Source organism: Polypterus senegalus, chromosome 3 (genome assembly GCF_016835505.1).
Source record: "Polypterus senegalus isolate Bchr_013 chromosome 3, ASM1683550v1, whole genome shotgun sequence".
In the NCBI taxonomy this organism is placed as follows: domain Eukaryota; kingdom Metazoa; phylum Chordata; class Cladistia; order Polypteriformes; family Polypteridae; genus Polypterus; species Polypterus senegalus.
The window spans coordinates 45,601,761-45,628,721 of record NC_053156.1 but is presented as its reverse complement, the minus strand read 5'-3'; the positions used below and the strand labels follow the sequence as shown (position 1 = coordinate 45,628,721).

The 26,961-nt window shown below is 36.9% G+C and overlaps 1 protein-coding gene across 2 annotated transcripts in view; it reads left to right on the top strand.

Annotated features, from left to right (window-relative positions):
• The window catches only part of cntrob (centrobin, centrosomal BRCA2 interacting protein), a 101,060-nt gene extending 74,465 nt beyond the window's left edge, over nucleotides 1-26,595 (top strand). For both annotated transcript variants that reach the window (XM_039747096.1, XM_039747097.1), the window contains exons 16-21: nucleotides 186-328; nucleotides 7,512-7,605; nucleotides 20,013-20,183; nucleotides 22,734-22,857; nucleotides 23,315-23,411; nucleotides 25,031-26,595. In XM_039747096.1, the coding sequence (XP_039603030.1) occupies nucleotides 186-328; nucleotides 7,512-7,605; nucleotides 20,013-20,183; nucleotides 22,734-22,857; nucleotides 23,315-23,411; nucleotides 25,031-25,177 (776 nt within the window). In that variant the 3' untranslated portion in view covers nucleotides 25,178-26,595. The remainder of the gene's footprint in view (nucleotides 1-185; nucleotides 329-7,511; nucleotides 7,606-20,012; nucleotides 20,184-22,733; nucleotides 22,858-23,314; nucleotides 23,412-25,030) is intronic.
• Nucleotides 26,596-26,961: the final 366 nt, after the last annotated feature.

Here is a 26,961-nt window from a genome sequence, read left to right as displayed (position 1 = left end):
TTAAGATTATTGGCTTCAGGACACAAAGCATTAGTTCTATAACATTAGTTTCTTGTTTAAGTGGTGAATCGCATGTTTTTTGTTTGAATCCATCTTGTTTAGGTTTAATAAAATGAAAAGGTTTTAGATCAGCATTGTGTTTCTTCCAGTTTTTAAACTTGTTTCTACAAATTTTATGTGTATAGATCTAGCAGAACACCCCCTATCTGATAATACAGATGAAACAAGTGTGACCCCTTCTTGCAACAGTAGCAGAGAATCGAGCGGCAAGCACCCTCTCTTGGAGCCAATTGAGAAGAACAAAGAGCTTCAGCACTACATTCAAATGGTAAGCCAAGTTGAATGTAAAGGTTGTCAACCGTTCCACAGCTTTGATTCTAAAAGTAGGTTGAAAAACTTTTTTTTTAATTTTTTTTAAGGGTTATTGTTAAGGTTATTCTATGGAATAGTTGGTCTGCGGCTAAGCAGCACAGGGTTTGTTTTAAATAAATAAATAATTAAATATCCAGCTCAGTCTCTTTGAGTGTGCAGGCTCACGCTGCTGTGGGAGGTTGTTGGGGAGCACACCTGCACATGTGGGTGGGGTCTGTCTCGATTGCTCCATTAACTTTCCGCAGTTCACAATTGTGGCGCTGCACCCATGAAGGCATATAAGGGAGAGCCTGCATGCAGAAGGGAGGGAATGAAAGAACAGAGAGCAAAAACGAACGAGAAAGAGAGGACAGAGGTTAAGTAAAAGAGAGAGCTGGTGCAAGAGTAAGTGAGAGAGAAGATGCAGGCAGCTGTGAGGAGAGCCCCTTGGGGGAAGCAGGCAGCTGACACTTTGGGGCTGTAGAAGAGAAGGCAACTCCAGCAGGACGACCAGGGAACTGGAGTGACCTGGATCGCATTTCCTGGTAAGTCCAGGAAGATAGCAGGAGTTGGGAAGGCCATCAATTGGGGTTCCATTGGGGGGCCACCAATGGCAGTTGGGACCCTGGCCTACACGATGAGGTTCAGATTGGAAGCCATGGAACAACAGGGACCCTGTAGGAGATGGTTAGCTAAGACTGTTGTTTGGCCGTCTCCCCCTTCTTTGGGGAATGCCAAGATAAAACAGATGCACCAGGTCTTGAAGGTTTTTAAAAGGACAGTTTCCTGCTTGTTTTAACCTCATTTTTATGGATTTATTTATTGAGCTTGTTCTAACCTCCACAAACACCGTTTTATCGGATTATTTATTTTTTTGAATATTTTTGATATACTACACTATTTGGACTCTGTTTATTTGATTGATTTTATAATAGCACTTCTTCATTTTTACATCTACCCCTTGTGAACATTTTTCTTTGCACTGTGGGGATCTGGGAACTGGAAATGTTCTGTATTGTTAATTAAAATGGATATACTGGGGTTCCAGCGCTAAGATGATCACACCTTTAATACCCATGATTATATGAACTGTATATAATTATATGTTGAAACATCTGAATTCTTGTAATTATCTTCATGTGCATCTTGTAATATCTCCTGCTTTTCCAATGGATCAGTCCTGCAGTGGCATCTGTCTTCTTGCTTTTACTGGATTTTTGTTTTTTTTCATTGTGTTTCTATCACTGCTCAATTGCTTCACCCCACCCATCTCAACCTTTCCACTGTGCTGCACTGCTTAAAGCCTTGTCCACATGTACCCACCATGTATTTTTTTTTAAATGGGGGTTTTCATTCATTGTTTTCTTAAAAAAAAAAAATTCCATCCAAACACTATGGAATCCGTTGTATTTTTCCTTGATTTGATGGTGATCTGTAGGATGACGTTGGAGATAAAGAAGAGGAAGAGAGTGAGGGCAGAGCCAAGGATCAAATGGTGGAAGTTGAAAAAGGAAGACTGCAAGGTTTAGTTTAGGGAGGAGGTGAGACAGGCACTGGGGGGCAGTGAAGAATTACCAGACAGCTGGGAAACTACAGCAGATGTAGTATCAGTGACAGCAAGAAGGGTGCTTGGCGTTACATCTGGAAAGAGGAAGGAGGAAAAGGAAACCTGGTGGTGGAATGAGGAAATACAGGAGAGTATACAGAGGAAGAGGATGGTAAAGAAGAAGTGGGATAGTCAAAGAGATGCAGAAAGTAGACGAGTACAACGAGATAAGGCGCAAGGTGAAGAGAGAGGTGGCAAAGGCTAAAGAAAAGGCTCAGAAATATTTACATTGTGGGTCAGGTTGCCGCCACCACCACCACTGCGATTAGAAAGTTCACCGGCAGCATTTGTTCAGATATACACCGTCCAATTCATGGTTTTGGACATAGTGTTAGCATGCCAAATTTGCAGGATGCTAAAATTAGCTCTGGTTATGGATCTGTGCACAGTAAATCTGCATTAGCTAATATTGCATTGTTTAACACAAGATCTCTTAATAGCAACGTGATATGCTGTGTTTAACAGAAACTTTGCAAAAACCAAATTAATTTAGTCTCTTATGGAGACAACACATTTAGGATACGTTTATTTCACAGTGGCTTGCAGTGAGCTTAAGACAAAACAGGGTGGTTGCAGTAATTGTTAGATCCGAGTTAAACATTAAAAGAATCCATTGTCTTTCATGTATCTGGCTCTTAACAGTAGAATTACCAAAGCCTACAAAAAAAATTTGTAATCCCAGCCAACCTTAAACTCCTTCGCACCTCTTTTTTTCATATTTTAGTAATAACTGACAAAATGTAGACATGAAGTGTATAATGTGTGAAAACTAAAGTCCAAATATGAAATAATATTATATAGAATATATTTATTCTATATTATTCTATAATTGTAAGAATGAAAGCAACTTACTGCTCAAAACGGAGGCACCCAGGATCAAACCGGGAACATTTTGATTACGAGTCAGCAGTTCTTACCGCTGCACTACCCAAGCTGTTGTATTAATGTTGTATCAATATTGTACCCTAACACAAGTTCTTTTTCTGCAGTTATATTCTTTAATAAAAGCACACTTGTTTTGTTATGCTTATACCTTTTGTGAAAGTGTTTATTTGATATTTGACCTTTAATCTTCACACATTATACACGTGTCAAACTTTTGTCATTAGCACTATAACATGGAAAAAGTTTCTGTTTTAGCTATGTGTTCGTAGTTCCTGTCATCCTTCATTTACTTAGATCATTGCAGACATGGCTTCACACATTATACACTTCGTGTCTACATTTTGTCAATTATTACTAAAACATATTTCTGTTTTAATGATGTGTTTACGTAGATCGTTGTAGACACGGAACATACATGAAATGCATGTATTCCTAATAACAATAAATTATTAACCCTATAAACCTTCAGGCAACTCACACGCAGCTAAACGACTTGAGCTAGGACTGCTTTTTGCCCTTTCTGCGTTGGGATAGTAGGCTGCTTGCTGCTTGTGCTGATTGACACATTTGCAACACAAAAGATGCTGACGGAGAAGTGGGCAGGGAATACGAGTTTTTTCATAGGCTTTGGAAATTCTAGTATTAAAGTAATAACAAAATCTGGTCTTATCTTAATTGTTTTTCTCTATTGTTCCCCCAAAAATTTTCTTAACTGATTTTAATTATTGATCCACTTAACTTCCCCTTCCCAGGCATTCATTCTTCTTGGGGATTGCAACATCTATATTGACATTCCTCATGTAAACTGAGAAATTCCTGTCTTTGCTGGACTGTTTTAATTTGGTGCAACATGCCAATTTTCCTACCCACTCTGGTGGTATATGTTAGACCTGATCTGCATATCTGGCTTATCTGTCGGCAACACTTATAGCAGTGATTTGGGTCTCTCTGACCATAAAGCATTACTTTTCACTTTCTCATTACCTCTTCATTCTCTTACATTTAAATGTACAATTTCTGTCAGAAACAAATAACTGTCCCTCTATCCTTGCTGGATCCATTTCTGTCTTCCCCTGTTCCATCTACACTAAATTGTCTTATTGACTATTACATCTCAGTTCTTCATTCGTGGTACAACTTGGATTGCAGCACAGCTGTGAAACTGCTCTGCTTCAGGCAACAAATGATTGGCATATTGTCAGCAGACTTTAGACAAAGCAACATATTAATTCTGTTGCATATCAGTGCAGCATTTGACACTGTCAAACATTCTATTTTACTGTCCAGTATAGATAACATTTTTGGTATCTTTGGCACTTCCCTCCAGTGGTTTAATTCCTATCTGGCTGATAGGGAAGAGTTTTTAGTCTTGGTAACAGCAGATCCAGCTCAGTGTCAGTCACACAAGGACTTCCTCAGGGCTCTTTCCTCGGCCCTCTGTTCATCTGTATCTACATGCTTCCTCTTGGCCATATTCTTTGTAGCATTGGTTTGGACTATCATTTTTCTGCAGATGATACTCAACTCTATTTCAATGTTAAAAGTGAAACTTCATTAAAGCTATCTCAGCTCACATCTTGCATCAATAAAATTAAAACCTAGGTGGAACATAACACTGAAATGCAATGGAACTCCTGCAGATTTTCACTACAGCTTAAGAAAATGAGCTACTTTTCAGTCACTCTTGACGATTATCTCATCAGACCTTCTTCTAATGCAGGGGATTTTGGTGTCATTTTTGATTCCTCCCTTTCTTATTCAGATTATTTTACTGTGGTTCTATGTAAAAAAATATTTATATCCGATGCTACATTTATTCTGCTTTTCTTTCTGACCCCATGTGAAGCACCTTGGGCATGGGAAAGGTGCTATATAAATAAAGTTTATTATTATTAATTCAAGGAGTGTCACCCTGCTAACAAGAATTGTGTATAGATTGTCCTTCCAGTTTACTTTGTCCTTTTAAAGTAAAGACCAAATGAGTCCAGTTTTTATAAAAAGTCAAAACTTTATAAGCAGTAATACAAAGAAGCATTGAGAAAATAGAGCAGCACAGCCTGCTTTTGTTGTGTAGATATTGTATAGGTAATACTACATTAACTCTAGACCAACAGTGCAGCAAGGCAATTACATACAGTATACAGTATCCTATTAACTGGAATAAACGATACTAGTATCATCATTATACATAACAGCATGAAAAGGGAGTCATACAAAGATCGAGGGAAATAGTAATGCTGCTGTCTACTCCCAGAGTGCCTACCACTCTGTAGACGTACCTACCATGTTGAATGAACCCTACAGCAGAGATGGTGTATTTTGCGAGTAAAAACCTATTTGGATTTTTGTTTTCTGTTAAAGCATTATTGAAACCTTCTAGTGTAAGTTAATGCATTGTGTTTACAGTCTATCCATATATAATTGGTATGCAACTGTATAGTGTATTTACTGGTTTAAACACTTGGTTCAAATCCACAGCAAAGAAATGTCCACTTACAATATAAATAATCAGTCATTGACTGCCATTGATATTGCTTATTGGCACAAGCCTACTAAGACCTAACGAAGAAACTGTTAAGTCCTCTCCTCATAAAACATCTGTCAACACAGCAACATGCTTTAGAGTAGTACAGATTCGAACACGCTCTTATCTTGCCATGCGAGTGCAGGTGCCCACCTGTTACCGGCTATAACACACCTACTAGTTGATGTCTGCTCCAGAACACCTTAACTTTCAATGCTACAAGCTTGTCATCATTACACCACCAAAACTAAACAACACATTGATTTACTACCTAACGCCCTTTAAAATCGATCCGCCTCATGATGTTCTTGCTTCTTTGTTACAATATATTACAATTATCAAGAATGAATTCTCCAGAAGGCCAAATTCAACTTGAACGTTTTGAAGGTTTTTGTTTTTCTAGCTATTTGAAAAAAAGTGATGTTATTACTCACAGTAAGATTGCAGTCTGTACATTTAACGTTTGCAGCATTTAGAGAGTTTTTCACAAGGATGTTAAAATTCTGACCAAAACACTGAAGCCAAGGCCAGGCCAGCTGACTTTCACCTGCAGTTACATTTACTGCATTATCCATAATACCGCAGACTATGTAATTCTCTTCAATTTTCTTTTCATCAGTCACAGCATGCAATCCATCAGCCAAGTTATCCACCATGTACACCTTAGAGGAAGACCGTGTTTATTTAAATTTGCTGGCTCCCCTTTCTCACATGGCTTAAAACTAAAAAATGCCAAATAAGTGCACAGTTTTTCTTCTTTTCAACCAAATCAGCCATCTTCAACTTGCTGGCTAGGGATTGCTAGTTTCTAGTTAGTGTATTCATGTTGATGTGGAGTTTCTTTTTTTTCTTGAGCATGCACAAGTAAACATTTGCTGGTCATTGTCACAGAACAAAAACAATATTATGGGTTAAGGCTGGAAATAGGGCCACAATGATATCATCATGTTGGCAAAGCCTAACTCAAACTGTTCTGGGAAAATAATTTTAAACCAGCTTGACAGTAAGTACATATCTCTGATATTGTGTCCACCTTAAATTATGCTATAAAATAAATCCCTTGTATACTTATTAAATTACATTATCAAATAAATCCCTTGCATAAATGTAACCTGTCCAAATGATATGAGTCTCCATTAGCACATGACCCCCTTCCCTAATTTCAGTAACATCTTTCATTTTCTGAAGTCATCTTACCTATGTTTGCATTTAGCTCTGGCAAATTGTTATACAGCCATGGCCAAACGTTTTGAGAATGACACAAGTATTGCTTTTCAAAAAGTTTGCTGCTTTGGTGTCTTAAGATCTTTTTGTCAGATGTTTCTATTGTATTCTGAAGTATAATTACAATCATTTCAGAAATTTCAAAAGCTTTTATTGACAATTATATTAAGTTTATGCAAAGTGTCAATATTTGCAATTTTGGCCTTTTTCAAAACCTCTGCAATTCACCCTAGCATGATGCTAGTTGACTTCTGGGCCAAATCCTGACTGATGGCAGCCCATTCTTGCATAATCAATTCTTGTAGTTTGTCAGAATTTGTGGGGAATTGACCACAAGTTCTCAATGGGATTATGGTCTGGGGTGTTTCCTGGCTATGGAACCAAAATTTAGATGTTTTGTTCCCTGAGCCACTTAGTTATGCCTTTTGCTCCATCATTCTGGAAAAGGCTTGATTCACCACCTAACTGTTCTTGGATGGTAGGGAGAAGTTGCTTTCAGGGGATGTTTTGGTAGACTCTACGACTGTAAAAAAACATTTTGTTGGTTCGTCTTTTAAACTAGCAGCTTAAAAATCCAGTTTCAGTGAAGTTTTTAATATTGTATATTGACAAAGTGGTTCATTATAGCTTTGGTTACATCTACGTTTTACTTACCCTTGAATAATAACAACTTCTTTGAACTTGCTTTCTGACTCAAATAAGGATTTTTCAATTTCTTGGAGACATTATTATCTGGTGTTCGGTCTACATCTAGTATGTTTAACTGTATTTTCTGATAACTTGTATTCATATATCTGTGAGCCCAGTAAACACGGATTGTGCACCATATTAAACTAACCAAACATGTTTGAAAAATAATACTGTTTTATTTGGTCATAGTTGCTTGCATTTTTCTACTGTAACACATTTGTTTATATTCAGCTTTTAGGCCACTCTTCAGATGATCTTGAGGAAGCTGGACCCTGTGATTCTGAAAGAGTCTCTGCTACTCAGACCATACCTGCTATTCATCAGAGTAAGATTTTACAGTGGAAATTTTTCTATGAAAAAATGTTCTTAATGAATATGATGGATATCAAAATTCTACAGACCCTTGTTACAATTTCAATTTATATATATAAGTGGTGATCAAAACGTTTTGAGTATGGCCTATTAAGAGAAACAGAGGTAAAACCAAAAAAGTTTTATTTTTCCAAGGTAATTCCTGTGAACAATAATAATGTTCTAATATTCACAAATCCTCCCTATGCTACTCTCAGATAAAACATGTTGTCTATCAGAACAAGATACCTTATGCAGTTTATGTAGCCAATCTCCTAAAATTGACTCAATGTTCTTTACTGACATAACATGCCCCTCAAACATAACCATTCGGAATAGCAAGCATGTAATAATCAGGTTGGGTGGACAGGTCTAGAGAATATGGTGTGTTTGGTATCTCTATAAATTCTTAGTTTCTTAGAGCAATCTCTATCAGTGGTTCAGTGAGAGCAGGGCCATTGTTGTGAAACGATAGTTGACGGTTTTCCTCAGTGATTTTTCTCTGATTCATTGCCACAAACATAAGCTGGCAAATGAGGGAAACACTGGTAATGTGGGCATTTTGAAGCATGTAATAAAAGCTAGACTACACTTTCAGTGTTATAAAAAATATTATCTTCCTGACACAGGCTTAGAATTTTGTGTAGGAATCTTTAACATTTTATGGCATCCTTGTTGACATGGTTTTGAAGCAAGAAATAATTTCCTGTAATCCTCAAATACTAGAAAAAGGTAATTGGAATGTTTCAGTGTACAGGAGTACTCCTTTGATCCCTTTTTACTTTCTCATATATATACGAAGTATAGGGAAAATCAGGGAAGTCTAAAACATCGAGATTCATCAAAATCTATACAAATATGAGAAAGTAAAAAGGAATCAAAGGAGTGCTCATGTGCACTAAAACATTCCATGTCAAGATTTTGATGAATCTCAATGTTTTAGACTTCCCTGACTTTCCGTATACTTCGTATATAAGAAAGTATTGGAATCCTCCAAAAATTCAATTTCAAGATTTTGATGAATCTCGATTTTTTTAGACCTCCCTGATTCAGAAAATGCCGTTTTTGGAATTATGTCTGTGTGGCTGTCTGTGTGTGTATGTATGTATGTATGTAAACACAATAACTTGAGTACGCTTTCACTTAGGTCAACCAAATTTTGCATCCAAATATTAGGTACAAGAAATATAGATTTTTATCAACTTTTGGGCAACTTCTGCTAAACGGAAGTGGTACTTTACCTTTTATTCATGCAGCTGCAATTTATTCAATTTTACTTTTATAATAATTTTTCAATATATTATTAACTAGCAAAATACCCGTGCTTCGCAGCGGAGAACTATTGTGTTAAAGAAGTAATGAAAAAGAAAAGGAAACATTCTGAAAATAGCGTAACATGATTGTCACTGTTATGAGTGTTGCTGTCATATATATATATATATATATATATATATATATATATATATATATATATATATATATATATATATATATATATATATATATATATATATACGCACACGCACACGCACACACACACACATAAACATATATACATATACAGTGATCCCTCGCTATATCACGCTTCGACTTTCGCGGCTTCACTCTATCGCGGTTTTTTTCTCATACATGTTTACATCACTATGCATGCGCTTTCTGAGAACTTTTATCTAAGCCCTACGATGGCTGCTAAACGTGCTGCTTTTTCTAAGCCTTCTGACAATAAAACTAAGCGGCGGAGGAAGATGCTTACTATCCAGGAGAAGGTGAAACTCTTGGATATGATTAAAGATGGCAATACAGTAATCCCTCGCTATATCGCGCTTCGACTTTCGAGGCTTCACTCTATCACGGATTTTATATTAAAGCATTATTAAATATATAACGCGGATTTTTCGCGGGTTCTGTGGACAATGTGTCTTTTTACTTCCTGTACATGCTTCCTCATTGGTTTGCCCAGTTGATTTCATATAAGGGACGCTATTGGCGGATGACTGAGATGCTAACCAATCAGAGCACGCAGTTAACTTCCTGCGCGCTGAATGCAGTTTTAACCAGGAAGTCTCGTCACACTCATTCATCATCAACGTGTTTCGCTGTGTAAAGAGTTGTGCTCTTTTGTGTTTATCTTTGTGCATAGTCAAGTCCTTCATTATGGCTCCAAAACGATCTGCTACTGCTTCAGGGGCCGTGCCCAAGCGCAAACGGAAGATGTTAACGATTGCCGAAAAGGTAAACGTTTTGGATTTGTTGAAGGCTACGATTCTTTTTATTTAAAAAGTAGGAAAGGAATATAAGATCTACAGCCGCAGTGTCCTTTTAACCAGGGTGCAAAACGAGTTGTAAGTGGATGTAATAAGGCAGTAGTCTGGATGGAATCTGCTTTAGGGATTTGGATTGAAGACTGCCAGAAGAAGAACAACGGCATTGCTACACAATTGCCTTAAGTGGCTCCTTTGGAAGAGCTGTAACGCTCTCCTTTGTTGTGCAGTAAAATTAAACTCATTGTTATCGGACAAGTCATCGTGTCATTGTTGGTGAGTAACCATAATTAATTTTCTACTTACAGTACTTGGTACATTTACGTACGTTTAGTGTCACTGTACACACATTTACTGTATACTATTTTTCTTGCATTGTACATATTTATTGCTGGTGGCCTGTCTAACGTAATGGCTGTAACATATGTGATATCGGAGACACTTAATATCTTTAAAATAATATTTAGGTTTTACTGTATATAAACAGTGTGTTTTTATACATAATTTCAATGAATCTTACCTAATATCTAAGAGAATACAAAGGGATTATGCTGTATAACTCTGCGGGGAATATTTATAAACAGTATGGGAGAGTTTATAAGGGCTTAAAATATATAAAAATAACCATACAAACATATGGTTTCTACTTCGCTGATTTTCACCTATCGCGGGGGGGTCTGAAACGCAACCCCCGCGATCGAGGAGGGATTACTGTACCCTACAAAAGCCTCCTCACACATATGAAAAGACAGCGCCAGCAACTGCCTATCAAGATATCCTTCAGCTGCGCACCCAGACACCCACTGCCTACTCCTAGTACTCCTTCAGCGGAAGAAGACAACAACGCACCTGCTGAAGATACTGCACCAACCTCTGAAGACTATGCTACTGAGGTTGTGCCTTCATAGGTTAGTGGTTATGTGTAAGAACTGTGTGTGTTTGTGTGCAATTAAATGTACAGTACAATAATCTACAAACCGGATTCCAAAAAAGTTGGGACACTATTCAAACCGTGAATAAAAACTGAATGCAATGATGTGGAGGTGCCAACTTCTAATATTTTATTCAGAATAGAACATAAATCACGGAACAAAAGTTTAAACTGAGAAAATGTATCATTTTAAGGGAAAAATATGTTGATTCAGAATTTCATGGTGTCAACAAATCCCAAAAAAGTTGGGACAAGGCCATTTTCACCACTGTGTGGCATCTCCCCTTCTTCTTACAACACTCAACAGACGTCTGGGGACCGAGGAGACCAGTTTCTCAAGTTTAGAAATAGGAATGCTCTCCCATTCTTGCCTAATACAGGCCTCTAACTGTTCAATTGTTTTGGGCCTTCTTTGTCGCACCTTCCTCTTTATGATGCGCCAAATGTTCTCTATAGGTGAAAGATCTGGACTACAGACTGGCCATTTCAGTACCCGGATCCTTCTCCTACGCAGCCATGATGTTGTGATTGATGCAGAATGTGGTCTGGCATTATCTTGTTGAAAAATGCAGGGTCTTCCCTGAAAGAGATGACGTCTGGATGGGAGCATATGTTGTTCTAGAACCTGAATATATTTTTCTGCATTGATGGTGCCTTTCCAGACATGCAAGCTGCCCATGCCACACGCACTCATGCAACCCCATACCATCAGAGATGCAGGCTTCTGAACTGAGTGTTGATAACAACTTGGGTTGTCCTTGTCCTCTTTAGTCCGGATGACATGGCGTCCCAGATTTCCAAAAAGAACTTCGAATCGTGACTCATCTGACCACAGAACAGTCTTCCATTTTGCCACACTCCATTTTAAAAGATCCCTGGCCCAGTGACAACGCCTGAGCTTGTGGATCTTGCTTAGAAATGGCTTCTTCTTTGCACTGTAGAGTTTCAACTGGCAACGGCGGATGGCACAGTGGATTGTATTCACTGACAATGGTTTCTGGAAGTATTCCTGAGCCCATTCTGTGATTTCCTTTACAGTAGCATTCCTGTTTGTGGTGCAGTGTCGTTTAAGGGCCCGGAGATCACGGGCATCCAGTATGGAGATATATATATATGAATGACCTGCAAAGAGCGCTGATACTTTTGATATCGTGAACGTGTCTGCAAAAACTGGGGTCTCCTGCCCAGCAAAAGTCGAGCAGCCGGTCGCGCATAGCTGTGCCGGCCTTTGAGACGCTGACTGCGCTTCTGCCTTAAGTCAAAGTGAGCACTTTTAATTTTTTTCATCCTCCCCCTGAGCTATAGCCCAGACAAGTGCAAACACAGGACCCCTTTTCTACACCGCGGCGAACTAATATTAAGTCGATTCGCACTTTCTATTTTGCACGCATACGATTATGAGGTCGTCAGCTCGGATTATAAAGACACGCAAAGGAGTGGAGGACTGACAGTGCCATCACAACCAATTAATGGCAGGGACGTCTCACCAGTCTACACAAGACCCACCGCGACTGTCCCCAAAAGGCGCTCATATCGTCAGCGAACACATCTATCTATACTATATAAAAGAAAAAGGCAACTTTCCTTTCTTTACACCTTTTTTCCTTTTATCCCAAACCAAAGCCTTTCTCTCTTAACACTGCAGAGGACACAAAACAAATTTTCTTTAATTGCTGGTAATGCACATTACCAGAGGCAGAAATTTGAACGTTCACATAGAAAATGTAATTTCTATACCATAGCCGTCGTGTAGCGCCTTTCAAAAGGGATCAGCTACCGAGAGATGATCCATATACAATTTAGCTGCTGTTAGTACTACTTACCTGTTGTGTTACACAGTCTTTAAAATGTAGTTTACCCGCAACCACTCCAGTAGTGCTCAATGTACCTGTACTTCTTAAAACGTTAATGTTTTACTGTTTAATAACTTATAGACTATATTTTATTATTTTTATATATATATATAACATACATCATACATCATTAACACACTACTTCTCCGCTGCGAAGTGCGGGTATTCTGCTCATATATATATGCCAGCAACACTCATGACAATGACAAAACAATTACATTGTCAATCATGTTACGTTATTATTAAAATTCCTTTTCTTTTTACTTCTCCGCTGCCAAGTGCGGGTATTTTGATATATATATATATATATAGAGAGAGAGAGATATATATATATATATATATATATATATATATATAGATAGATAGATAGATATATACAGGTAGATAGATAGATAGATATATATATATATATATATATATATATATATAGATAGATAGATAGATAGATAGATATATACAGGTAGATAGATAGATATATATATATATATATATATATCTAAGATAGATAGATATGAGAACAACACTCATATCAATGACAAAACAATTACATTAACAATCATGTTACGCTATTTTTAAAATTTTTCCTTTTCTTTTTCATAACCTCTTTAACACACTACTTCTCATGCAAGTGGGGTATTCTGCTAGTATATATATATATATATATATATCCTTTGGGGTGCGAGCAGCTGTTGTTGAGGGTGCCAGAATCCATCAAGAAAGAAAAATGAAAAACATTATTTGTACAAAATCTTAATTTATCTATCCATTTCTAAATAATTAAATGGGCAGGCTATTTCGTAACAGTGCAATACGCTGCTTGTTAAAACGGATGACTTCCGCTCTTATGTGCACTTAGTGCTGCATGGGTATTATGAACTATCGTATCTGTTGCAGTACTATTTAAATTTTCAATATAATAGTAGTAAGTAATTTTTATTTAGTCGACAGAAATAGCTTTGGTAGGAATGTAAGTTGAATTTAGTCATCATTGCATACATTTTTCTTCACCATAGAAATGTAAACACTAAACTCAACTTTAATTCCTACCAAAGATATTTCTGTCAACTAAATAGAACCTACTTATATCCAAATAGAACTTGAATAGATATATTTTTTCGAATCAGATCGACTTGATGCGCACTACATCGAGCCCGCGTGCTATTGTGCTCTCGCCTGCCTGCCTCAATAAGTCACCGTTGCTTCGCTCTTACTTTTTTATTGTTCATTTAATCATGGCTAGTTGCGAAAAAATTAGAAAATGGAAGGAGGATTACACTGAGTATGGCTTTACCAAAACAATTATTGATGGCGAATAAAGTATCCATTATTCATAAAGCTTCAATTGGTGAACTGTTTTTCTGTGTTAACGTCATATTTTTTCATACTTCTTCTCAAACCAAGGGGGTGCGAAATCTGCATCGTCCGTCACAGGGGGTGCGAGGGTAAAATGAATCGGGAAGCGCTGATATATATGTATGTGTGTCTGTATATATAATGTGTGTGTGTATGTATATGTGTGTGTGTGTGTGTGTGTGTGTGTATATATATATATATATATATATATATATATATATATACATATATATATATATATATATATATATACATATATACATATATACATATATATATATATATATATATATATATATATATATATATATATATATATATATATATATATATATATATATATATATTTACTGTCAAATAATGCACAAAGTACGCGACACGTGTTTAGCCTAATTCTGGGCTCATCAAGCGTACACTCACTGCACCCCTCTCGGAATCGAACCTCGGATGTCAGCGCGAGAGGGTTGCGCCACGGCGTGGGGTTCGTTTATTTGACAGTATGTAGATCGGGATATATATATATACTAGCAAAATACCCGCGCTTCGCAGCGGAGAAGTAGTGTGTTAAAGAAGCAATGAAATGAAAAGGAAACATTTTGAAAATAACGTAACCTGATTGTCAATGTAATTGTTTTGTCACTGTTGTGAGTGATGAGTGTTGTTGTCATATATATATATATTTACACACACACACATAAATATATATATATATATATATATATATATATATATATATATATATATATATATATATATATATATATATATATACACACATATATATATACATATACATACATACACACACATATATATACACATACATACATATCTACATATATAGCTATTTCGTTATCAATACGCTGTTTGTTAAAACGGTTGACTCCGCCTTACGTGCAATAACAAATCAAATCATTCAGTTGTCTTTGCTCATATGTCATTTTAGAGCTGGACGCCTGGCATCTTTTTGGCCACAAGTTCGTTTCTGTTTGGTGTGAGGTTCTGTGTTGTGGAGATTCTCAGGATGGATTGCAGGTGCTCATCAGTGAGGCGACTCCTGTGTGCTGTTTTGTTAGTCTTTATCACTGAGAAGAGCTTCTCACACAGATATGTGCTACCAAACATGCACAAGGTTCGAGCCGCATGTAGACGGACTTTTTGTTCATCAAAGTCACCAAAGCGCCGTGCAAACTCAGTGCGCAGTGCGCTCAGTTTATCAGCAAAGTGCGATTTGGGAACACCGTAGTGACGTCTTGGTTTAACAGTACTTGGCAACAGGGAAAGTGGGGCAAGGTGAACTGGTGCATTTGTGTCTCCCATAAAAGCAGCTTCACTTGAAATCACTTTGTGATTGTGCACGGGTTAAAACGTCCGCTGAAGTGTCAGATTCTTATTTAATTATGCTGTTTTCTGTATCTTCTGAATTGCATTCAGGTTACCCTGATGCAAGGCAGCTGAAGCGCTGCATTATGGGATCTGTAGTTTATTGTGTTACCAGCGCTTCATATACCCGGCTTTAATAACAATAATACAGTATATAAAATGATCTCGGGGCGGATATAATTACACGCCGGGCGGATGTGGCCCGCGCCCTTGAGTTTGACACATATGGACTAAATAGAACTTGAAAAGATATGTTTTTCAAATGTGATCGCAATTCAGATAGAGTTGACGCACTACAGCCTGCATGCCTCAATGAGTCATCCTCCCCTCGCTCTTACTTTTTTACCGTTCATCTAATGAATACACTGAGTATGGCTTTACCAAAACAATCATTGATGGCGAATAAAGTATCCATTATTCGAGTATGTAGAGCGGGATATATATATATACATATATATATATACCCGCCGTATCGCAGCGAGAAGTAGTGTGTTAAAAAGGTAGAAAAGAAAAGGGAACATTTTAAAAATAACGTAACATGACTGTCAATATACAGTATTTGTTTTGTGAGTGTTACTGAGTGTTGCTGTCATCAAGGATTTGATTATCATTATTTCTTTCAATCAGGTTCGTATTTGTAGGATGTGTTGTGTTCAAGTTACATTCCGTGTTTGTCAATCGTTGTAAAGATGACAGGTTTCATTCATCGATTCGTTTCTTACTGCATCAATAAACAGCTCGTCTTCTTCTTTATCTGAGACCTGACACACTGCATGCACGGGTTTTTTACACTGTCTTCCTTTAGCGGGACATTGACTTTTTCCACCGTGTGCTTTGTTTCCGCAGTAGCTGGATTTATGAATATGCTTATCAGACGCTTCATATTTTTGCTGCCTTTTCAATTGTGTAATTCGGTTTTGTTCAGCGCTCTTTGGAACTGTTGCTTTTATCTGTGCACTGCGCCAGTTCACGTGAGCCGCTCGGTGTACATGCATCGAAGGTTCCCAGCTGTGCTGGTGCCATCTCGTAATGTCAGCTAAGACCCGGCACTTAAAAGTTTCTCTCGCAGTTTCAATGAGTTTGTGCCAAACACCACCCTGACCATCTCATCTTCCTCTGCATAAGCACAGTCCTTCACCTGTGAACATTTACCGGCAGTGTTTGTATTGGATTGCCGCTGATGGACGGCCTTATATGGGCAGGCACTAAATTACAAACGCTAGTGGCAGCCTGTCTATGAACTTAATTTAATATAAACTTACGGCTCACGCCGTGCTTTGTTTCCGCAGTAGCTGTACTTATGAATATGCTTGTATGCATCATTTGCTTCATAATGTTTTTCTGCCTTCTCAATTGTGAAATGGCGTTTTGTGCTCATCGCTGTTTGGAGTTCTTCCTTGTTCTCTACGCACTTACGTGGGAGGCGTGATGATGTCACACTAAACTCCGCCCCCACGACCATCTCCAACTCAAGACTCCATTACATTATATGGGAAAAATAGCTTCCAGTTATGACCCCCATTATGTAAGGAATAAGCGTTTCAGCCTTCTACCTACATGGGAAGTTGGAGAATTAGTGATGAGTCAGTGAGTCAGTGAGTGAGTGAGTGAGTGAGTGAGGGCTTTGCCTTTTATTAGTATAGATATATTGTCATGAAGCGTGGATCCCAGAAGACCAGCAGGGCATCTATATATATATATATATATATATATCTATATATCTATATATCTATATATCTATATATATATATATCTATATATATCTATATATCTATATATGTATATATAAGCTGAAATATTCCTGTATATATATCTATCCTATATATATATATATCTTATCTGTAAGTATATATCTATATAAGGAATAAGCCTGCCAAATTTCAGCCTATATATATACCTATCTATATATATATGTATATATATATATATATATATATATATATATATATATATATATATATATATATATATATATATATATATATATATATATATATATATATATATATATATATATATATATATATATCTATCTATATATATATATATAGATATATATCTATCTATACTAATAAAAGGCAAAGCTCAGTCACTGATCACTAATTCTCCAACTTCCCGTGTAGATAGAAGGCTGAAATTTGGCAGGCTCGTTCCTTACAGCTTACTTACAAAAGTTAGGCAGGTTTCATTTCGAAATTCTACGCGTAACAGTCATAACTGGAACCTACTTATGTACATATATACCGGCCATAGTGTGAGGCGGAGTTGCATCTCTCATCGTCAAGCCTCCCACGTAATTGAGTGCCTGCCCTTATTAGGCCGTCCGTCGGCGGCAATCCAATAGGAACACTCTACCGCTAAATATTTGCGGGTTTAGGGCTGTGCTTATGGAAACTAAGATGAGATGATCAGGGTGGTGTTTGGCACAAACTCAGCGAAACTGCGAGAGAAACTTTTAAGTGCCGGGTCTTAGCTAACATTAAATAAAGCCATGGACATTGCACGAGATGGCACAAGCACAGCTCAAAACCATCGATGCATGTAGTCCGAGCAGCTCACGTGAACTGACTGTGAACGCAGTATGCAGACAAAAAGCAAGAGCTCCAAAGAGTGCCGAACAAAAAAGCATTACACAATTGAGAAGGCAGCAAAAGAATATGAAGCGAGTGACGCATACAAGCATATTTATAGGTGCAGCTACTGCGGAAACAAAGCACGCGGTGGAAAAAGTCAATGTCCAGCTAAAGGAAGACAGTGTAAAAAAAAAAAACCCATGCATGCAGTGTGTGATGTCTCAAATAAAGAGGAAGACGAGCTGTTTATTGATGCAGTAAGAAAGGAATCGATGAATAAAACCTGATATCTTTACAACGGTTGACAAACACGGAATGTAACTTGAACACAACACAACCTCCAAATAAGAACCTGATTGAAAGAAATAATGATAATTAAATCCTTGCTGACAGCAACACTCATAACAGTCACAAAACAATTACATTGACAATCATGTTACGTTATTTTTAAAATGTTCCTTTTTCTTTTTCATAACTTCTTTAACATACTACTTCTCCGCTGCGAAGCGTGGTTATTTTGCCATATATGTTGATGGTTCTGTAATGTACATAATATAAAAATATAATCATTTTCTTGTGGTTTACTCCTCAAATATCCATCCCCATATCTGAGTATACAATAAAGTTTAGGGGAGACACTTCCCGATTTTTAGGTTCAGGTTCATACATTTTGGTAACCACTGCCACCCGTCCCCACAGTAAAGCCCAAATTCAACTGTATTTAAACAAATTGAACATTTTTTGCAATGTTAATTAAAAAGTGTACTTTGTTCTGATAAGCATACATTTACATTTATTAACATAACACTCACTGGCCACTTTATTAGGTACACATTGGCAGTACCAAGGTGGACCCCTTTTTGTCTTCATAACTGCCGTAATTCTTGGTGGCATAGATTCAACAAGGTGCTGGAAACATTCCTTGATGATTTTGGTCCATATTGACATGATAGCATCACACAGTTGCTGCAGATTTGTTGGCTGCACATCCATGATGTGATTCTACCGCATCATATTGGATTGGGATCTGGTGACTGTGGAGGCCATTTGAATACAATGAACCCATTGTTATGTTAATTAAACCAATTTGAGATGATTTGAGCTTTATTATATTGCATGTTTTCCTGCAGGAAGCATCCATCAGAAGATGGATACACTGCAGTTGTAAAGGGATGGACATGGTCAGCAACAATACTTTGGTCGGCTATTGCATTTGAACAATGCTTGGTTGGTGCTAAGGGGCTCAGTGTGCCAAGAAAATATCCCACACACCATTACACCATCACCAGCCTGTGAACCACTGATACAAGCCAGTATGGATCCATGGTTTCATGTTATTGACACCACTTTCTGATCATACCATCTGAATGTTGCAGCAGAAACAGAGAGTCATCATACCTGGCTAATGGTTTTCCAATCTTCTATTGCCTAATTTTGGTGTGCTCATTCGAACTGTAGCCTCAGTTGCTTGTTCTTAGCTGACAGGAGTGGCACCCAGTGTGGTCTGCTGCTGCTGTAGCCCATCAGTTTTAAGGTTGCATGTGTTTTGTGTTCACATATGCTGAGGTTATTTGAGTTACTGTTGCCATTCTATCAGCTCAAACCCGTCTGGCCATTCTCCTCTGGCATCATCAAGGTATTTTCACACAGAGAACTGCCACTCACTGGATATTTTCTCATTTTCGGACCATTCTCTTCAACATTAGAGATGGTTGTGCATGATAATCCCAGCTTATCTGGCACCAACAACCATGCCATGTTCAGAGTTACTTAAATCACATTTCTTCCTCATTCTTTTGCTTGGTTTGAACTTCAGTTGATCATCTTGACAATGTCTACATGCCTAAATGCATTGAGTTGCTGCCATGTGATTGGCTGATAAGATATCTGCATTAATGAGTTGTCGAACAGGTGTACTTAGTAAAATGGCCAATGAGTGTAGGTTATTGTTTTATGTAGTCTTAAACTGCATCATTCAAGTCAAAAAAGTTCCTAATTTTAACATTTTCTTTTTTCTTATATTAAAGGTGGTTCTTGCTCTCCCCTGAAAAAGATCAACAGTTTGATAGATCACAAAAGGCAATGCACAACAGACCACTCAGGCTCTGCAGGGGAGTCTACTGTGGAGTCATCTTCTGTTATGAAGATATCTCAGAGGAACCAGGAGTGGAATCCAGCATCCAGCACTACTAGGAAAGGTATTTATTCCCCTCCTCACTGTTATCATGTACATGATTTATTAACTGGTATATTGTGTGTTAAGATGAATATTGCAAGATTTTGAATTGACTAAACAGTACTTTTTGCATAATATTAGATTAATTGTTGCAAACTGAAACGGCTAAAGTAGAATGCTGTTGCTAATGATTACAAAATTGTTATAAGGAAATGTAGGTAGTTGAGCAGTTCATGCTGGGTGTTGAGTTTCTGATATTTTCTGTTGGAAACTATAGACAGAGATTTCCTATTTCTTATCTTCTACCACGAAAAGGTCTACCTTAGATTCCATGTATTTGAAAATTTCACAAGAGCAAGCAGGAAAGAAATGATTTTGAAACTAATGAGATGAGACAGAACGTTTGTTATTTCTTTTACTGCACCAATACAAAGTGGAATCTATTGGTTTTTATTGAGATTACACTATACATACAAACCGGATTCCAAAAAAGTTGGGACACTATACAAATCGTGGATAAAAACAATGCAATGATGTAGAGGTGCCAACTTCTAATATTTTATTCAGAATAGAACATAAATCACGGAACAAAAGTTTAAACTGAGAAAATGTATCATTTTAATGGAAAAATATGTTGATTCAGAATTTCATGGTGTCAACAAATCCCAAAAAAGTTGGGACAAGGCCATTTTCACCACTGTGTGGCATCTCCCCTTCTTCTTACAACACTCAACAGACGTCTGGGGACCGAGGAGACCAGTTTCTCAAGTTTAGAAATAGGAATGCTCTCCCATTCTTGTCTAATACAGGCCTCTAACTGTTCAATCGTCTTGGGCCTTCTTTGTCGCACCTTCCTCTTTATGATGCGCCAAATGTTCTCTATAGGTGAAAGATCTGGACTGCAGACTGGCCATTTCAGTACCCGGATCCTTCTCCTACGCAGCCATGATGTTGTGATTGATGCAGAATGTGGTCTGGCATTATCTTGTTGAAAAATGCAGGGTCTTCCCTGAAAGAGATGACGTCTGGATGGGAGCATATGTTGTTCTAGAACCTGAATATATTTTTCTGCATTGATGGTGCCTTTCCAGACATGCAAGCTGCCCATGCCACACGCACTCATGCAACCCCATACCATCAGAGATGCAGGCTTCTGAACTGAGCGTTGATAACAACTTGGGTTGTCCTTGTCCTCTTTGGTCCGGATGACATGGCGCCCCAGATTTCCAAAAAGAACTTTGAATCGTGACTCGTCTGACCACAGAACAGTCTTCCATTTTGCCACACTCCATTTTAAATGATCCCTGGCCCAGTGACAACGCCTGAGCTTGTGGATCTTGCTTAGAAATGGCTTCTTCTTTGCACTGTAGAGTTTCAGCTGGCAACGGCGGATGGCACGGTGGATTGTGTTCACTGACAATGGTTTCTGGAAGTATTCCTGAGCCCATTCTGTGATTTCCTTTACAGTAGCATTCCTGTTTGTGGTGCAGTGTCGCTTAAGGGCCCGGAGATCACGGGCATCCAGTATGGTTTTACGGCCTTGACCCTTACGCACAGAGATTGTTCCAGATTCTCTGAATCTTCGGATGATGTTATGCACAGTTGATGATGATAGATGCAAAGTCTTTGCAATTTTTCGCTGGGTAACACCTTTCTGATATTGCTCCACTATCTTTCTGTGCAACATTGTGGGAATTGGTGATCCTCTACCCATCTTGGCTTCTGAGAGACACTGCCACTCTGAGAAGCTCTTTTATACCCAATCATGTTGCCAATTGACCTAATTAGTGTTTATTGGTCTTCCAGCTCTTCGTTATGCTCAAATTTACTTTTTCCAGCCTCTTATTGCTACTTGTCCCAACTTGTTTGGGATTTGTTGACACCGTGAAATTTTGAATCAACATATTTTTCCTTTAAAATGATACATTTACTCGGATTAAACGCTTTGATCTGTCATCTACGTTCTATTACAAATAAAATATTGACATTTGCCATCTCCACATCATTGCATTCAGTTTTTATTCACAATTTGTTTAGTGTCCCAACTTTTTTGGAATCCGGTTTGTATATGTGTGTGTGTGTGTGTATATATATGTATATATATATATATATATATATTATATATATATATATATATATATATATATATATATATATATATATATACGTACGTACATAAATATAGACGGTCCTTGGGTTACAATGTCTCGACATATGGTGTTTCGAGTTTACAACGCTCACTCCTATAAAAACTTAAAAAAAAAAAAAAATTGAGACATGAGAAGGAATAAAGGTATATAAAGGATTTTTTTTTTTTTTGCACTCTTTTTCTGTTACTACAGTACAGTGTACAGTACAGTATATTTATGTCCCTTTTCTGTGGCTTAGCTGTGTTTTTATTTTCTAGATTTTTATTTTGCAAATGTGTTAGGATAGGCAAGTGACTTAGGCTAGGTTGTATTTCGACTTACACCAAAGTTACATCACTGTTGTAGGAACAGAACTGTGTCGTAACCTAAGGACCCCCCTGTGTGTAATATATATTTTCTCAATGTATTTTTTGTTTGTGCAGAGGATGAAGTGCTATCTTCCAAACAGATCAGTGACATCTCTCGTCTCCTAGAACTGTACCACAGTCGTCCAGAAATGGTTCCCTCATCTTTGTACAGCTTTCTGAAACCACCTGATCAGAGCAGGTAACCTATTCAGCAACTGATACTTCAGCGGTTCACCTTTAGAGCATCTAGCACAACAGTCTACTTTTTAGTAACAAGTTCAAGTTCTTTTATACACAGGAAAATTATATTATTAGCTCATTTTGGAATCCTGCTTGGATCATCCATTTGGCGTTTTCTTATTTCCAATGTTGCTGGCATTTTGTAGTCAAAATATGCAGACTAGGCCATTGGCCATCTGAGAGACAATAACTAAGTACCTCTTTTACTTTAAGAATGTAAAGTTTTATGTTATTGTATTATAAATTCACAGTGTTATAAGATGGCTTTCAAAATCTTTACAGCAGGCTGTCATCTCTTTTTCACTTACCATCTCTGATGTAGTATACATAATTATAAACTTCAGTATTGATGATTTGTGTGTTTATTTTGATTTTTGCAATAAATCACATACCCTGTTACTGTTGCTTTTCTGAAGGTTAACACATAATTTGTCTAATGCGTCTGAAAGTGCAGCAAGTACATCTGCCCCCAGAAGTGGTAATCCTAAAGAGATTCCGGTTGTTAAGAAAGAGGTGAGTAAGGCTTTATACAGTTACTAGTGTGTGAAATGCTCATGTTGGTGCTGAAATTTATAAAATCCCTTCCAAGTATTTGTGGGATTTATTTATTTATAAATTTATCATATTTTATTATTTATTTATAGTTTATCAGTATGTTTCAAATAATTGCGGATGCAGTAAATTACAAAGTATATACATGGCATCACTTGCATAAACATAAATGTAAACAGCTTGTAGTCCCATTCTGTTTATTATTGTGAAACAATGCAAACTCTAATAAACTGTGCTTTGTTTCTTAGATGAAAATCGTCAACTAAATTGCCAGTCATGCTATAAATCCAAAATGTTTTTTAACATCTGTGCCATCAAAGGTAACATCACAATATACATGTTCCTCAAGTCAAAATAGACAGTGGGAATCAGGTATAAAATTGTTATCTCTTTTCATAGTTTCTATAAGCTGTGTGTAAACTACACTTTACTGGTTTTAGTTTACATTTTATATGCTGAGACATGGGACTGTAGCACCTGTTGAGTGACTCTGTAGTTTTTGTTTTGTAACTGGAACACCCAATTACCTGTCAATAGTCCCCGTGAGCCCAAGAAACAGGTGGGGTGGCAAGATGTATGTAAATGGCACAATTTTTATTATGGCTATTTACAGCATAGAATTTATTGACAGACACTGACATTTTCAGCTGGCTTTGGTGAAATAACTTTAAACTCCTAAACATAAAGTATATGCAGAAGCACTAAGTTGTGAAATAAATGCTATAAAGAGCCTTCCACATATCATTTTTCTGAAAAAAAATTAGACTTCAACAATGAGAAAATAAAAAAGTGGTGAGAGGGGAGGAAAACCCACTACATAAGCAATAGGGAGTTCAGTCTTTTTTAGTGCATGGCCACTTAAATACAAACAACAGTAAATGTACTAAACCTTAAATTACAAGAAGGCAAGTTTATTTGTTATCTGCTACTAAGTGCATTGTCTTAAAGTCTTTTAATCACCTTGTGCTCCATTTGTGTAAAAAAAAAAAAAAGTACAAACAGTTGTAATGAACCCTGGTCTTGAATAAATACACAGGGCACAGGTCAACACCAGACTAATGAAATGGAAGAACTTATATCTTAAGTGACACCAAATATGTGGTGGTGGACTACTGTACAATAAAAGAAATGTCAGAAACCGTGAAATTTGAATTGGGTGTAGTCACTCTAAGCTTCATGTTCTCAACTGGTTTGCTTCGTAAACCTTTTCACTTTTTTTTTTTTTTTTGCTTTGAGTTGTGTTCATTATTTGCCTTATACTAAAGTATTCAGTATTTCCCAAACACTTGACTGTAAGTTTATTAAATATGTTTTGGAAATAGTTTATTAAGTTACCCTCTTCAGTTACCAGGACACTCAGACTATGTAGTGCATAAGATGTGGTGTGTTTATGAAAGACATTTGGCAATCCCTTGAGTATTTTCAGTGCAATAACAAAAAATAAACAATATTAATACCAACTGTAGGATATCATACATCATCGTGAATGCAGTTAAAAAAAAATTCCCTGCTCACAACAAGCAAAAGAAATAAACTTACAAGAGTAATTTAGCAACTTTATCGTTGGTATTGTTTTTCAGGTACTTTCACCACAGACTGCACACACTCAGCGTCGCTCAATGACTGTCAAGCCATGTATCGAGAAGTGTCAGCCAAAACCTGGAAAGAAGACTGTAAACGCCAGTGTGCAAGGCAGCAAGTGTAGCAGGGGATTGGTGTGGAAATAGTGGCAGGCAGTAACAAATGAACAGTTATTCAGTTTATTAAATTGACTGAATAAAGCAATTTTTTGTAAGTAAAGCAAGTGTGCTGACTTGCATGTATCATTAATTGTCAATGTGGCCATATTGTGCTGAATTTTGAAAGCATGTTCAACAATCTTCTCCATAACATTATGTTCATATTAGCTTGGACTTGGCTATAATAGTAATTTTTGATAAGGTTTCTATCACAAAAACAGTTTTATTAAATCTTTACTCCTCGCTTTAAAAAGGCATAGTCCCTTTTTCTGTGCAGTAACGATGGTTTGATGGTTTAGTTTTCTTCGTGATTACAGACAAAGTATCCTGTTTTTTTGTGCCACTGCTTTTTTCAGTAACCTATGAAACAGGTGTTACTGACATCTGTTGCATTAAAGCAGCTAGATAAAAACCTAGTAAAATGAACCTTCTGTTTGGCTTAAGAAGCATTGTGTCACTCATTTGAAAACATTTTTAAATCATCATGTTTAATGCTTTATAACCATCACAAGCTACTTTGAGCATTGGACATTTTCTGGTTGGGCTGGGAAACACAGAAATGTACTGAATCATTTTATTTTTGTTGCACTCTTCAAGCAAATATGGGATTAGGGGACTCTTACTAAAAATAATCTGCACCTGCTGTCATGTTGATAATCTCAAAGAAAATCATTAGACAGTATTTTATGTTTGCCAGTTCATTATATAATGCATTTTTGATCTTGTGTTCATCAGATTGCCACAGTTTTGGTCCAGATATAGTGCAGTAATATCATTTAAGATAACATTTTGGCAATTACAAAGGTATTCCCTAAAGATAGTTATGATCCAGTATAAATACAACTATGGGCATATGACCACGTTTTCACCACTGTCATTTTGCTACTTAGCAATTTTAAGCAATCCAGTTCTTTTTTTTTAATGAAAAGGAAAACCATTGTTTAATAATTATCAGTATTTGTCTGAAACAGCTCTTGATGATTTGTAACAATATAAAGTATAAAAAAGAGACTTGCTCTCATGGAACAAAGGTCCCTTGTTTAATGATGTGCCAATTGGTTTATTAATGCTCAGTTTGTTTATTTTGGAAAGATTTATGTGAAGTTTACCATAAATCAATTACTAATTCTGTTAAAGAGGTCTACCTATATTACGCTACTCTATGTTTCTTTTACTTTGTCCTTTTAAAAACGTTTTCACTCTTGGGTCTGTTACTTGAAGCAGACAAAATTATGCATTCCCATACATCAAGGTTAAAAGAACTAGCAAGCCCAGTTTTATCCAACCCTGTCCTGCTTAGCATTATGTCCTGCGATATGCAGTAATTGTTGGACAGAAACGTGTTACTAAATTTATGAATATATACATAATATAATCAAACGGTGCTGTAGTACCCACAGTGCTCTGGAGCATTTTTACAAAAAGACCAAGTCAGTGTGAGCCGTGTAATGAGTCTTGAGAAGCTTTGATTATAGCCTGGTGTTCCATGTCATACTAATTTGGGAATATACATAATTCTGAACAATGATGTTAAATGTATTTTTTACTATTTTTAAAAATAATGTCTTATAGTTATTTAAAATTTATACTTGCTATTTTTGTAATATTGTTTCATAATTCCACTACATGAAAATAATGAATGTAAATATATTTTATTTTTTTATTTATTCATTTTTCTATTGATGTATGAAATGTATTCTGTACATATGATGTGTAGAATTGAATTAAATTTATGGAAATAAATGGCTATTTGGCTGTGTGAACCTTTAATT